Genomic DNA, 16,638 nt, shown 5'->3' on the forward strand with positions numbered 1-16,638 from the left:
CATCCTAAAGAGAAAAATGAATTCTAAGGCTTAACATCCAAAGAATATGTGAATTGGAAATAAAATGATTTGATCTCGTTCTATAGAGACTAGCTAGCCACTCTCATTGCGTGAATCGAAAGGAATTAATTGTCCCGAGGGTTTTTGTTGATCTAATGAAAAGTATAATCGTAATTTTAAGACAAGCCATAATATAACATGTTTATCAAAATCAGGGGGAGCCCTTGAAGTCTGATTAAATATATGTTGCTAGATTTGTGTTTGTATGCATCTTCGTTCATGTGTCTTGTCTGCATTTTACTACGTGTCTGGTATATGCATTTGCATTATGAATTTCTTTCAAAGTATGAGTATCATATGTAGGGGGAGATTCCGTGTTTAGTAAAAGAAAATTGTTCATCAATTGTCTAGTTGTTTGTCATCATCAAAATGGGGGGATTGTTAGAACCAGATTGATTCGGATACAACTTCTACTATTTATATTTTGATGATAACAAACTTTGTCAACTAAAAGTTTGCATAACATGATATGTAAGCATAAGCTCGGGATATCTCGCAGCAAGTCAACACTCTAAGAGCAAGTCTGGATTCTATGGTTAACCAGAAGACAATATGGACCAACACTTAAGTAACTCAAGATAATCTAGTCCTTCATTAAACTTTGATATTTCCTTACTCGTTCCACCACTTTACTTAACAAAAGCTCATCCTTATAAACTGATTCGCAGATCAATAAGGTTAAGATTGTCCATGAAAATCGCACTAGTCCAATTTGCATATATGAAAATCGCACTAGTTCATTTTTAAGTATGCAGAGCAATACAATCTACTCCTTACTCCAATTCCTCACATTACTTTCTACTATTTCCTTTCAAATTTCAACTAACTCTTGTATACTATACTATCTAAACTACATTTGAAACCCACATTACTATCTCAAAAATTAAAAAAGAATTAGAGATCAAACATTTGACCGCTTGTTTAAGGTGCTGAGTTCCTTACCACTCGGACCAAGCATAGTCAAATTACACAAAATTAAAGAAAACAATGATGAATCCGAGTCCGACATATGCTTTGCACAGGTTTGTTAGGAAATTACACAAAATTTCCACATAGTCAAATAAGTGGAAGTGAAATAAATGCGGAATAATAACATACAAAATTGTTAACGAAGTTCGGCCAATAATGCCTACTCTCCGGACTGCTGCAGATCTCTTTAATAAAAAAGGGAATATATGTGTTTAGAAACACTCACAAACTCTCATAACCCACAACCCAATTACACCTAAGAATTTTCTCTAAAATTCTCTCACTGAGTTTTTCTCTAACTCTCTGTTGATGTAATTCACTCACTTTACTTGTGTTGTTGTGTTTTGCTTCTGATGCCGAAGCCTTTATTTATAGATGCAGGAAGTTGCTTGTTCTTCCATGTTCATACAATGTGAACTTGTGATGTTCATGTGTCAACAATTGATGCACCGTTTTTTTACTACTTGCCATGCTTTCAAACTTGGTTCTGACACAATTTGAAATTACCACCATATGCCACTATTCATATAGCATATGCTAGTAAATCAAATTGGTTGAGAGAAAATCTTTCGGTGCATATACTATTTCATAATTTATTTTAAATACATAACAAAAATGGTTGGCATAAGATAGAACTTATATATGCACATATATAATATGATGAGCTTTAGGGGGAGGTGTTGTCTCGTATCCATGGAGCTCTCTAAAGAGGGACTTCATTAAGATTAGATGCTATGTAGTGATATTGCTTAATTTTTCCTCGTTCTATTGATTCCAGTTAAGAGTTTTGACATGTTTGAAAATCTCTCGTTGTAAAATAAAAATAAAAACAGAAAATACTCATATATTATAAAACTTTTATTTACAATATAAACAAGTATATGACAAAACTAACAAAAGGTAAAACAAAAAAGAACTATACAATGCTAAGGACAATGCTACTATGATGGGACTAGAGAGAGCTTCAATCTTTTCAGTGTCTCCAAGGGGACTAGAGAAATCCCTAATAGCTTCATTGCTTTCAGTGTCTCTGAGGGGACTAGAGAAACCTTTAATAGCTTGAATGCTTTCATTATCTTGGAAAGAACTTGAGGATTCCTTGTGGAGTGAATTTGGAGATTCTTCCATGGCAGTACTTTCATTTTCAACTGATATCTCCACAACCTGGCAATCCATGATAACAAACCATTTCATTTAGTTATGTCAGCAGCAAGGTCTCAAAGAAAATTATGCTAAAAGAGGGTTCTTCAGGTTTTTATATATTCATTATTGTCAGTGCCATTTAAAGACCAAAGAAAATCCTAATAATGTTTCTTTCTTAGTGAAAAGGAAGTAGTCCACCTTAAAGTTCTAACATATTCCCCTATTGTATATAAATCATAATAGTTTCTAATAATAGTTCTCAAGGCGAGAAATTTAAGAAAATCAAACACATAAAATCTAAGAAAAGGGTAAATATTATATAGAACCTTCTTCTCTTGTTGATCGTTAGAGTGATTGACACTTTGTGAAATGATTGATGCTTTCTTAAGGTTCTGATAGTCAACGAGAGCTTTATGTCGCCGCCAATAAGACTGCATATTTTTCGTTCCTAAAACTTCAGGAAAAACAAAAATATTTTGGAAAAACATATTAACATTACAAGGACACGGATCTAACCTGAATAATAGTTGATGACCTAGTTTGCCTTATATGTCTGAATTTATCACGAGCACGTCGAGCAGCCATAGCCTGAAAAACTGACTGTAAGACAACGACAGAAGTCTTTATTTCAGAGTAGCATTTTCTGGGTAATCTTCCACGTGTATAGGCTTGAATTTTGATGGCAGCTGCTTTCCTCTTCATGTGATAATATTGTCTCCGTGCCAGTTCTCCTAAAAATCACAAAAATAAAGTATTTCAGGAAAAAAAAAAAATTTGAAGCTAAAATGTATTTCAGGAATATATTGATTGGATGAATGCTTGTGGAATTCTGCATGCAGAACTTCTTAAATATATGGTTCGGTGTCCTATTGAACCTGTAGAGAGAAAGAAATGAAGAAGCTATTCCAAAAAAAAGAAATATCAGGGAGGACAAAACTGTAAAAATCCTCATGACTTAACCATTTCATTACGAACACCATAAGGACAGTTGTAAAATACAAATATCGAACCTCTGCAAATAGACTGCACAAAGATAGAGGACTTCCACAGTGTAGTATATGTTTTCCGACTCAAATGAGTTCTAGTATGCTTTTGGATAATTGTTGCAGAGTTGCTAAGCATGTATGCTCTCCGAGCATCCAATTCTGCCATATGACCAGCTCTTAGGAATATTTTTGTTTGCCCTATCTGGAAAATTAACTTAACACGATTATGAAAAGTTCGGTTCACCATACAAGAGCATCTTGCTAAAAAGAGTTTCGGTTAACATATGTGAGTTAGAACACACATTTTTCAGCATGAGCAGTTTACATGCCCCAATCAAATGTGTAAGAACCAGAAAAAGATTTACGAAAATACCACAACATCAGAATCTAAACGACAGCAAGTTTAATGTTACAGGATAACAATTTTTAATTTTTTTAAATATTAGATGGTAGTAACAAATTAAATTCAATAGAATTCCAGTTCTACCTGATAACCTGTCAGCCCAATCTTCTCTAAAATCATTTTGCACGATTCCTTTTCTTCGAAGCTGAACACATGCAGATAATTTTTAGGATGGGAAACCCGGTAAATATCAAAGCAGAAACCAATGGTATCATGATAAAAAAAGCTGTTAAAATCATACTCCCTCCGGTCCTTATCAAAAGAAGCAAAACCAAAAAACATCAAAACCAATGCAATCATTAATCATATAACTTTTTGAATATTTTTACAAATATACCCTTATAGAAAATTGTGAAATATTAAATACACACGCTAATATTAAAAAAACAAACATTAAATGAAGGGTACAAAAGTCTTTTAAACAATAACTATAACTTAAAAGTTGTGACATTTTCTTATAAATAAGACCAATTATTTTTATGGAAATCTTATAATAAGGACCAGAGGGAGTACATAGATACTACCTCCGCCCCAAATTATATGTCGCTTTACAATACCAATGAAGCATTAATATTCCTTTTCTTTCATTTATCTTTCCCATATCATTTATTAAGGACAATTTTGTAAAACAACTCATAATATCTCTTTCCCACACAAAATTAATTACATTTCTTAATACGTGTGAAATGCCCAAAACGTCATATAATTTAGGACGGAGGGAGTAAAATTTACTACAAAACACTATTGATTTGCATGCAGATAAAATATAATTAATGTTCTTCTTAGAATTTGTGGTTGGGCCTAACACAACCCATAAAACCAGCTTGTGAGGTGAGGATTGCCCCCACTTATAAACACATGTTCAGGTCATCTCTTATCCAATGTGGAACTCTTTAACAGTTCTAATACAACAGTACTGAACCATAGTTAATGTTTTCTTTAAAGTAATTTCTACTTAGACATTTCCATTTTTACAGATAAGGATTCTCCATTTTTAGATGGGTGATGGCAATAGACCATCTCAAACTTAAGATATTCCTTTTACGTTGTGAAACTTCATATCCAAAAAATACTGCTTCAAATCCTATTTTGCCTAACTTTTTAAGTTGTTTTTGCAGCGATTTATAAGATTCCCTGCAAAGAAAATTACCAAAGGAAGGAGCTACGAAACAGCTTTGGCTAAAATAAGTGTTAAGTTACACTTACTTCCCTCGAAGAATCTCTGGAGCAAGAATGCCTAATTGAGTTAAAAATTCATGAAAGGTCCTATGAGTGGGGAATCCAGCACATTTTATTCTCACTGCTTCAAGAACACCCTACAATATCAACAACGAGGATAAATTCTACAAACGCTGGTTCAAAGAAAGCAAAGGGCTATTGGCACTTGTGGTTGCTCATTCACATTCATAACACTACTTTAATAGCAAATTATCCTTTATTAAATACAATTAAGATTTCACTAAACAAAATCATTATTTAATTGAAAGAAATGTAGTAAAAATGTTAGTAAGTGGAGAATGTGAAGAGACAATGGAAGAATATGTAGTCCAACCTTGTAAGCAATAATGTCAAAACTCAAGTTCAAAATCTACTTACACCAGAACGTAATTGATGCATGACGTTCATGTTCTCAAATATCCCAGGTTTTAATAGATTATTTGGCTTCACACATCTAATATAGTGGGGCTCTGTCAGATTGAGCGCTTCCATCAAATGCTGTAGTTGTAGCTGCACAAATAAGTACAAGTATCCACCTTTCAATTGTGGTAAGGCTTATCAGATAGCATATTTTCTTCTTAAAAGGTAAAGAACTATATTTTAGATACCTTAAAACGAGAGCCAATAGAAGAAAACTTAGCAGATTTTGCTGTCTCGTCAGAAAGTGGAGGAAAAAGGCCTGATACAAATGAACATTTGGAAGTACTTAGCATGACTTGATGTTCAGGAACAACATAGTCTTTGTTTTTATCTATGAAAAACTCAGATTGATACTGGACCTGAAAAGAAGCACACAAAAAACAGATTAAAGCAAAAACCATAGTGAAAAATGGTATCTTGCATAGACACGATGAAGAATCAAACTCACCACCCCTGCATAATGAACAATAGTGAAGTCTGAGCGTGCCAATTTTGGCTTGATAAAGCGTTTGTGATCTTTGAATGTCTGATAAAGCTTTGTTGAAAATGTTTCATGAGTTGATTTGGGAAACATGCTGCATGCAGACAATGATCATGTCAATACAAAAAAAAAAAAAAAAAAAAAAAAAAAGAAGAAAGAAACTGAAAGAAGTTTAGACCTGCATATGAACAATTTTGCAAAAAATCATTAATTACTCAATAGGATGAATTATCAGAAAACAATCTTAACATAGTTTACGTTTGATTTTAGGAAAAGTTACTAGTGAACAAGAGACCAAAACTTACACATTCTCAAAACCTGAACTCACGAGAAACAGTAATGGTACTCCCTCCGTTTCAAAATGAGTGTCGTTTTAGGTGTTTACACACATATTAAGAAATGCAATGATTAAAAGAAAGAGAATGATTATTTTACCAAATTATCCTTATTAACTATTGGTTAGTTTTAAAAGTAATACTTTGGAAGTAGTGTGTAGAGTATTAATTGAAGGGTACAATTGAAAAGAAAAAGTTATTATTGCATTGGAAACTGAAAGTGACATTCATTTTGAAACAAATTTTTTTGGCTAAAGCGACACTCATTTTGAAACGGAGGGAGTATTATTGATTGAAAAGATAAGCAATATTTCAGGAAAAAAAATCCCATCTAATCCCACAGCTAAGCTCTACAGAGAAGACAGTATTTTCTCTCCACCCAAACCTCTAATCGAAATACAGAATGGGTTCACCTTGCCATGCTCTCTCCTTAAAACTATCTTGCATTCCCCCAACTAACTACCATGTCATCAATTCTTCTCCAACTTCCCTATTAAGTTTAGTTGTTGGGTTAGGCCAAACATAGTGTCGTATCACTGCTTGCCACTAGAAAAACATATTTGTCTTAAACCTGAGCTTGAGAAGTTGACTACGAACATTGAACTCTTCCTCCCGTAGAGCTTCTTCCACGACCTCCCCTCCCCTTTCCACTGAAGTAAAAACTGACTAACAGAGTCTCTTCCAAATCAGCAAAATAAAGTTTCCCCAGGCAATTTCCTTTCAGCATACAAAGGCCATAGATGTTAAGATAAAGTGGGATCATGCTGGTTGTTTGGTAATATACAAAGCCATTAATATTCACATAGAATATATTCTTTGCCATCTAGTCAGCTTCATTTTCTATAAAAACCCACGCACTGCTAATTGCCAGTTTAACGGTAAGTATCCCTCCAGGAATTTTTCCTACCAACAACAACCCACCAGAAATTGAAACAACATGCACTTAAAATATCCAACAAAGGGATTTTCACTGCCTTTTCAACTTCCCAAAAGAGAAAAATAGTTGTTCTTCGGTCCAATGCACTGGCTGAAGTATCGATAGGTCAAGATCCCGTCTCGACACCATCGTACTTTGACCTACTGTCATGAAACGTATTGTCGTTCTTTTTCATTTTGCCAACGATTTGGTCATTTGCTCTTTTCTTCTCCCATGATCGTCCTTCGTTTCCTCTTCAGCTTCTCCAGCGAATGCTAAAAATTTTGCTGTGTGATGCAATCTCACTTTGGTTCTTTTGTTTCAAGGTTGTCAACACTCTAAAGACAGCCACCGTGCTTGTCTCCTAATCTTTTGATCACAGCCAAACCAAATGACTTCCAGTCTAAATCTAGGTTCTTTTGGCACCATAAATGAAACCAAAGCATGGCTAAACCTTCCATGCACATGAATAATCGATGCAACTATTCATATAAGTTAAATTCTTGCTCCTTAGAGAACCTTTCAGCGCTAACGATCAACCCAATTGGATATGTCCCCGTAAAGTCTAGCAACTCCACTTTCTTAGCCCAAATTTCCTCCATCTCTGATAGTAACATTGTGCCTCCCCTTGAGCATCACGATAAATGGTATTAGTAATAGTGAAAAGATAAGAAATATTACAAAAGAAAATGCCCCCTATAGTCCCACAACTAAGCTCCTTAAAGAGGAGATAACTGTCACTATACCTAAACCTCAAAGGTTCTAATCGAAAATACATAATGAATCCCCTCCTTTTGATGCCCTATCCTTATAACTATATTGCATTCCCCAAACAACTGCTGCGTCATCAATTCTTCTCTGATTTCCCTATAACCGAAGCATGGATACAACTGCCATACTCATGAATGTCCACTGTAACTCATCGTCTGAGTGAAATTCATGCTCCTCAAAGAAGCATTCAGCCTAACAGTCCACCCAAATTTGATAAGCTCAACAGATAAGCTCATATTACAAAAGAAGACCTCTTAAAATCCAACAGATAAGCTCCTCAGAGAGGAGGTAACCCTTCTATGCCCAAACCTCTAATGTTCTAACGGAAAATACAGAATAAGTTCCCCCTTGTGATGCGCTCTCGTTATAACTGCAGCATCATTATTTCTTATCTGACCTCCCCATTCATCTTAGGTGTTGGGCTTAGGCCCAAACTCAGTATCCTATCGCATTCCTTCACCTTATACGACTAAATATCAAATCCTATATTCCAATTACTGCCAAATATCAATTTGCCGCATCCCATTACTTGCTGATATCTTAGACTGAATTTACTTAAACAGTAACCATCAACTCAGAAAATAGAATGCATGGTAAAGTTATGAAACTTAGTCTATCACTTGGTACGTCGGCCTGATAACATATTAAATTATATCTAGCAACCCCAAAAGTCCTCCCATTTCTCTAATCTGCTATCTCTTTTTCCAAATATACAAATACATACATGGTATATCAATATAAGAATTAAGAAGGGGAAAGAATGTGCATACCAAGCCTCATCAAGCAGAGCAATTATTCCACCTGGTTTCTGCAAAATAGTAAATTTGTACCATGTGTTATAACTTTCTGAAAGCAGATTAAGAGGATTAAATCTATTCAAATTCCAAAAGAAATATACTACAGATATTAAAAACATAAATTTTACAGATAGAAAAATCATGATGTGAGGAGCATTTATCACAAATATAAAGCACGGATACAACATGCCGCAGACGCTAGAATATAACCAATTTAAAAACTTATAGAACAGGACACATCTGTAATAAAACACATTTTCATTTGTATTAAAAATAGTAGAACAAATTTCTTTTTCCATGTGATAAGATAGGCAATGGAAAAAAAAATGAAAAAAGAGTGAAACCAAATATTTTAACATTGAAAACCCTCAAGATGTAAAAGAAAAACCATAAGATCTTACGATCAAAAAAAGTCTCCGCCACCCCATAGAATTACAATGACTCTCTTGATACAAGAGGATTTCCCTCGTTCTTACCCAACTAGGAAGGTTTACAATATGCCTTCCAACTCCCACCAAATATGGTGGAAATCTATAATCAAGACTCTCTTTTGAAGAGGATTATCATTACTCTTTCTCACTCTACAACTCTTGATGCCCTTAAAGTAGGCATGTGCTGAGCACCAAATGGATCAAAATTTGGGATGCCTATAGATTATTGAAATTTCATACTCAATAATATCTTTTGTAATTTTCACTTGCATACTTTAAATACAAAATGCATATCAAAGCACGCAACTCACAACACATGTCAATACTTCATTTGATTTGCTGCTACTAAATGATTGGAACCTAACAATGTTCGTTAAGCTTTGTACTAAATTTGAGGAGCATTTGGACGAGCTTATATAGATTTATCTTATCTTATGATATAAACACTTGTATCTTATCTTATGATATAAACACTTGTGGAAGTGTTACTAGATCCTATGAATATTGTTTATACATAAGCTCTCATATGATAAGCACTTAGGAATAAGTGCTTAACTAAGGTTTATACATAAGCTCTTACCCAACCGCTCCCTTGGTAGTGCTCCTTGCACTAGAATCTGGGTCAGTAATTTTGTCTCGTTTCAAAAAGGTTACTAAAAAAATACACGGGTACAAATTATATTTCATAAGTTCCACCAAGAGATACTAAGTCAAAATCAGTTTGTAGAAACCTTTTCAATGAGATCTAGCACATCTTGATTATCTACAAATTCTAAGTAGCTCCAATCAATCCCTTCTTTTGTGTATTCCTCTTGCTCCATGTTAAAAACGTGCTGCAGGACATCATCAACATCAGATTGCATGTCAAGATAAAAGTGACAGTTGAAATTGTCAAATATATAAAAATAAAAATAAAAACTAACCTCATACCTGGTTGAAGTGCTGCTGCAGCTTTTCATTCGTAAAATTAATACAAAACTGCTCAAAACTGCCAAGAGTAAATTAATATTAGTGTGGGTTTATCTTCCTTGGTCTAAGGTTAAGGTGTACCTCATTGGAAAGGATACACCAATGACCCTCTTTTATAGACCGTTGATTCATTATTTACAAAAACGTGATCAATTTTCAATCATAACAATTCACAATTTTTTATTATAATCTGACATTTATCTATAAGGGAAAGACTTGTGATCTCATTTTCATGGGGGAACACCGTATATGCTGTCAGGCTTATCTTATTTTTAGAAGTTACCAAAAGCAAAACTTGTATTTACATCTGATCTAACTCAAAACGTCAATTGTATTAAGGGATAAATATTATATTGAGGATAAGGGTGTTCAAGCAACCTAAGACTAAAAAGAAGCTCGGGAACAATAGGGACATTGAAGATATATAATATAAATGCACATATATATATTACCAGGAATAACTGAAGGAATGTTGAATATGTGAGACCCTGTTTAAGTGTGTGTTTGTCTGTTTCTTCCTAAATTAGTATGCAAACAAAATAATACAATAGTAAGATCACAGATTCACTGTAATATGATATATTCTCACCTATTATTTTGAAAGCTTTCAAAGCCATATATGTCAAGAACACCAATGAGCCATTTTGAGTTACTATCTTGCCCAATGGAGATATTAATTTTCTGGACTAACCTGGACAAACAAAAAAACAGATGATTGTAATTGACATTTTTGTTTGCTCTTTCTATGGTTGAATAAGAAATAGTTCAAACTTAAATAGCAATGATCAGACATTTCACACTTTATTTACACGTGACAAAACCATATTACCAGTCAAACAAACGAGAATATAATGTCTTCGCCAAACCATCCCTGCTAACTGTTGCGGCAACAGGATCAAGACTTCTTTCAATGATTTCTTCAGGGGTGATCATCACACGCTTACATAGTGCAACTTCCACAGCATTAGGATCACACCTGAAATAAGAATAAATTCAATACATAAATAAATAGTATTAATACAAAGAAAGATATTTCACAATGATAATAGTAAAAATCAGCCATACATTAGAAGTTCTGCAGTTGTTTCGAGATGGAACTTGGAATCTTTATCTGCTAGAACTGATGAATCTGTTTCTTCTGATTTTTCAAATTTAATGTTTCCAAGATGGAGAATAGCAGCAATAACTCTGAAAATTGCATCCTGAGAGCAAGGCCGAAGGAGGTATATTGCTAATTTTACTTAAAAGTTGTTTGATGAAGCATGTAGGCAGCTATAAGAAATATTGGAGTCACCAACAAAGGTCAAAGCCATACCTGCTCCTCCTGACTGATTCCCACAATATCCATGGCTCTTTTGGTGCTAAGATACTCGTGAGCAGCATTAACACCAGCTAATTCATAGCAACTGGATTGATTAAGGTAATGAAATGATCTCGGGTCCCCCAACTTATATTTCTCCTTTTCCTAACAATAGCAGTTAAAATTCAGAATGCTCCCAAGAAATTTATACAATTCATGAAGAATAGCCAATAGAAAATATTATGCTTTGACTTGCCTACCTCTGGAGGAGAAGCGCAGAGAAGGTAGAAACAGTGATAGTTACGCTCTGGATCTGAGATTTGGCAAACACGAGATTTCTCGAGCAGATAAGTTCTGATAGCTGCACCGGATATTCGTCCATACTTATCAAATTGAATCTCAACAAATTTTCCAAAACGGCTGCAGGAAAAAGAAAAGGAAAAAAAAAACAGAAGTTGATGTGAAGCTGCTACTTGTTATTGAAATCACTAATTTATAATGAGCAAGAACCTTTTCTAGGTTAGCTAATTCTCTCCGATCTTGAAAATAAGAAGCATGAAATGATGAAATCGATCCTGACGAAATTTTTTAACAAATGGAGAAATATCGCCATTTTTAATTCCATAATTAACTAAAATTTTCCTAATAAAATTCATAACCATATAACATCCATGGGATAAGTATATGATGGTGAAGTCAAAAGGATGAAGAAAAAAATGATTCAAGTATTCAATTCAAAATTGAACGATATACTAGTAATCACATACAAGGAAGTGTAGGTAAAGTGTTAAGAAAATACACTTACTAGAGTATATACTTATCACATTCATTTTGTAGCATTTCAAAAGCCAAAGCATCATAGAGCATAACTATGAATTTTCTTACCTGGAATTGTCATTTCTAACTGTTTTTGCATTACCAAATGCTTCAAGAACTGGGTTTGACTGCATCATTACGAGTTGAAAATTTGTAAGGAATCATGAGTGTAACATTTAACTTAAACCACAAAAGAACAAATTAACAAAACAAAAGAAGGAACGGATACAGGGTTGGTTTGGTGGCTGGAGGAGTTAAGGAGTGAAGTCGAGGGTTCAATCTCCACTCCCAGCATAATAATGCTAACAATTACTAATAATATTAACATCGACTGTTTGAAAGAAAAAAAGAGAAATCAAAATATTCAAAACCATAATTTTTTTATAATAGGAAAATATGCTAAGCTTTCTATTTTATTCATACAAAAATATATTATAAATAAGAATTGAGTACAGACAAGATTATAAGATATGAAAAAAGAAGGTGAAAAGACTAGAGGAGGAGCTTGAACTAGTTTACTGCATGATCAAACGCAACCTAAATCTAGAAACTAATAAAATACAAGTCTATTTCAGCCATCTCTTGAAACTATTTATATTAGCCTTATTTTCTTGAACTGTGCCGACCCCACTTAGTGGGATAAGGCTTTGGTTGTTGTTGTTTATTTTCTTGAACAGCAGTATGTTACCTATTCTTCTAGTAAATTCATAGTAGAAAGTCCTAAAATAGGCCAAATCCATCTTGAACTTGTTAAATTCATAAAAACCGTGGTACCTGTGTTTCCTAAATGATGCAGCAGCGAGAGCTCCCAGGAAATATTGAAGATAAACCAAATTATCAATAAATAAAATAATATTAAATCATGTGCTAACTGATACCTATTTAAGCCTAATATCTCCACACTTGAATACATTTTCCACTTTTTACATTTCACTCCTTAATCGGTTAAATATTTGGTCTTCATTATATATTTTTATACATCCTTCATTATTGTTCTCAAATGTCCTTGATAATATGTTTTTCAGGCATCACTATGTGGTTCTTACTTTGGTCAAGAGCAAGCATGCAGGTATAAACAATATGTCTTGGGATGAGCAACCATAATCCAGAGTTAGATAACCTTCTTACTTCTAGAACTTGCTGTTCAACAGTTCGTCCTTCAGATGCAGTGTGACCACCCAAATATGCCAAGTAAAGCATAAGCATTTTGGTGGTTTCTGTCTTACCAGCGCCACTCTCACCACTAACAAGAATAGAGTTGCTCTTCTTCTCAGTAATCATAGCCCTTATTTAAAAAAAAATAAAAATAAGAATACCATTTGAAAAAGACAATGTGACAGTAAAAGCAGACCAAACTCACCTATATGCTGCTTCAGCAATAGCAAAAACATGTGGGCTTAAATTTCCAATTCTCTCTCCCTTGTATCTTTTCATTGCATTAGCATCATACAGATGTGGAAGACTTTGAAAGGGATTGATCGCAATAAGAATATTTCCAGTATAAGTCTGCCATAATGTCAGATTATTATAAAAGAGATGCTCATAGCTTCAGTAATAGGTCATTGTCTTCCGTAAAGGTTAACATACTTATTTCAACTGAACGTGGGGCTAATCTTACATATATTTCATTGATCTTATATCGACTTTCCAAATTATACAACACTCCTGGCTCATGCAAATAAGCAAGCTTGGTCATGTCATCAACACCATCGGTAGGAGCATCTGTATCCTTGGGATGTAATTTTGACAGACGGGAAACTACCTATGAACATGAAAATAAAATTTAAGATAATTGATCAACACATTAAATTACCACAAATGTGAACAGCAGTGTTGCTAATGTAAAGTAAAATCAATTGTGTTCTTAGTCTTATAAAGCATGATGTCTTTTGACATCATAAACAAACGTTCGAATTAATGTTTCTAACCACTTTCTTAATTTGCTTTTTAGTAGTAGACTTTTAATTCTTAAGAAGTGAGGAGTGACACAATTATGAGTTGCATTGACTTAAAATGGTTTCAAAGTCCTTGGATGTGTATTTTTCCCTGCCAAACCAAAGGAATTTCTAATAGAGAATAACTTGTTGAGTATTTTAAATAAGAGGTAGCTTATCAACGTGTTCTCTCTCAATCATTGATATCTAATATGACAGTAGAACAATTGCTTATACTTTCTTTCTTAAATACTTTATGACCTTGCAACTTGGAAGGCTCTGAAACCAATGGTTTTCCTCGAAGAGAACGACTATAACAGAGAAGAAAAAAAATACAAGACAGAGCGAGCAAGGGGGTGAGACCATTAAAAACCAATCATGTTAGTGAACTGGAAATGAAAGAAAGTAATTAGAAATTACTATATCCCTGTTGAATAGGAAGTGCAAATTGACTTCTAAGATTGATGTACTCCAAAAGAACAGAAATAGTAATTACATACATCTATCTTAAAATGTAGATAAATAATTATGCGAAGCACACAAAATGCGGAAGGAGGTTGACATATCTAGAATCCTTAAAACTAAACCATCATAAAGTGGAACTAGAGATAGTTAGAAACATAAGACTGAAAGGTTCTAACCTAGAGGATATTTCAACTTACCTTCTTCTCATTGCTAGTTTGAATTTCAGCTTCTTCTCCATTAATATTCAGTACAACTCCATCAATCCAAACTAATTCTGGATCGGCAACCCAAACGTGAGAACCGACAATTATGTTTTCAGGCATGCCCTGTATCATTTGTAATCAAAAGTATTAAGAAAGTTCTAAGATCTTACATATTTGAAAATTAAAACATTTATGTTTCTATTTTTTGGAGAGCAAAATATGTATAACCAAAAACAATATACAAATTCCGAAATGATTAATCAATCATTAGTATCAGTATATATAGCAAAGAACAATCTACATATTGTTTCCATGATTTCATAAAACAACACTCTATAAACATACATAAGTGTAGATCCATAGGCACAACAAAAGAGCAAAAGAGGGTCAAATTTCTGTGCTTGAATTATCTTTTGTAGGGACTATGCAATATCCTTTCAGAAAATAACATTATATCCACTGTGTTATATGGTTTTTAAGAAATAGTTTCTGCAATGAGGTTTATATCAATGTTATAGGCATTTGATGTGCAGGGACGTAGTTGAAGTTTGCGTAAATTTTCTGCAGCAATAGTTTTGAACACAACATGAAAATGAAAAGGTGTTGACAAAAGACAATGTTATTTTGCAGTGATTATTGTTCCCGGTATGCATTTTACTTTGTCTTCTGCCCATCATCAGTTCAGATGAGCATCTCAGTCGGACGAGCAGGAGTACATAACAGAATGAACTTAAACAAGAACACGCAGAAGTCACAATCTCAAATAAATCATAAAATATCTACATGCAATGGTTACAAATCAGCTAATTTCAAAACCAACCTAAACAAGAACACACAGTTACACTCCTAGGTAACAAAGATCTGAATCTGCAAAATAGAATTAAATCAAATCATACAAAGATATCATATACGGTCTTAGAATTCAGGTTGGGCCTAACTCAACCCCTACAAAACCAACTTTTAACGTTAGGATAGCCCCAACCTATAAACATATTTTCAGGTTTTATCTCGTCCAATCCAATGTGATACTCTTCGATCCAATTGATCTTAGATAAGCTCTGCTGCCATATTAGAATTTGAGTTCGGCCAAACTCAACCCATACAAAATTGACTTGTATGGTGAGTATCGTCTCCACTTATAAACACATTACAGTCAAGTTGAAAGAAGCGAGAATCATCTACTTATTCACTATCATCACATTAACATAATAGCATACATTTTTGCTCCAAATTAAATCCACTAGGCTGCATACTGAAACTATTATAGAACAATTAAGAGCTAAATTACCATTTCCTGGATTTTAAACCTAGGCTGAACAGAAATCACCGTCCAACAGTATCATGCGTGTGTACATTTTCATCAAATTGAAATCATCGATCAAACACGCATTGAACATCAAACCTAAGTAACGTAATCGTGCAAAAATTGAAGTTCGTAACAGATTCGAATCCGATGGAAATGCGACGAAAAATTGAGAGAGAGAAATGAGATTGATGGAATGAGGAAGTTTTGCTTGTCTTTGTTTTGAAGTTTGTGGAAGCGAAATTGAGATCCGAAGACCCTGCAAAATCGCCATTTTTGTGGATATTCTTGTAGCTCGCTCGCAATTTTCCCTCTCCGTGGCGCGTGGACTTGGAAATTGAAGCTACCTATTTAACATATTTGAAAGTTTGAATTTTTTTTTTTTTTTCCTAAATACTTCGTACGTCTTACAATAGGTGTCATATTTGAATTTTACACAATTACTAATAAAATGATTAATACTAATATTCATTTTATTGGCAAAATAAAATGTACCGTATTAAAATGAAATAAATAATAGTATGTTAATGAAAAAAGTAATATGTCTACCTTTGACAAATGGGAATTAAGATTGCCAATCACATTATGTAATCTATTAGCTAACACTTTTGCCAACATCTTGTACATACACTCAATTAAAGAAATAGGATGAAAATTATTCAATCGCTACCGAGGACTATCAACCTTAGATATGAGAGCAATATAAGTACTATTTATA

At 33.8% G+C, this 16,638-nt stretch overlaps 1 protein-coding gene across 2 annotated transcripts; it reads right to left on the reverse strand.

Moving 5' to 3' along the window:
• Window positions 1-1,853: 1,853 nt before the first annotated feature.
• Window positions 1,854-16,278, reverse strand: LOC146956432 (myosin-11-like). Of its 2 annotated transcripts, none has more exons than XM_085728852.1 (23): window positions 15,906-16,278; window positions 14,612-14,740; window positions 13,634-13,777; window positions 13,376-13,521; window positions 13,144-13,300; window positions 12,085-12,143; window positions 11,460-11,619; window positions 11,215-11,364; window positions 10,965-11,101; window positions 10,729-10,875; window positions 10,489-10,590; window positions 9,861-9,918; window positions 9,662-9,763; window positions 8,473-8,510; window positions 5,648-5,774; window positions 5,388-5,558; window positions 5,158-5,289; window positions 4,768-4,877; window positions 3,646-3,706; window positions 3,183-3,360; window positions 2,689-2,903; window positions 2,499-2,603; window positions 1,854-2,193 (listed from the first exon to the last, which is right to left on the reverse strand). In XM_085728852.1, exons 1-23 carry the CDS (start codon window positions 15,906-15,908, stop codon window positions 1,888-1,890), a joined length of 2,937 nt encoding a protein of 978 aa, XP_085584978.1. In that variant the 5' UTR covers window positions 15,909-16,278; the 3' UTR covers window positions 1,854-1,887. The 2 variants fall into 2 exon arrangements, with proteins under 2 accessions (XP_085584978.1, XP_085584984.1); XM_085728858.1 differs by having other exon boundaries at window positions 13,603-13,777; window positions 15,906-16,242.
• Window positions 16,279-16,638: the final 360 nt, after the last annotated feature.

The sequence above is a fragment of the Medicago sativa genome, chromosome 1, assembly GCF_051527215.1.
Source record: "Medicago sativa cultivar Bolivia chromosome 1, Bolivia_mono, whole genome shotgun sequence".
NCBI lineage: Eukaryota > Viridiplantae > Streptophyta > Magnoliopsida > Fabales > Fabaceae > Medicago > Medicago sativa.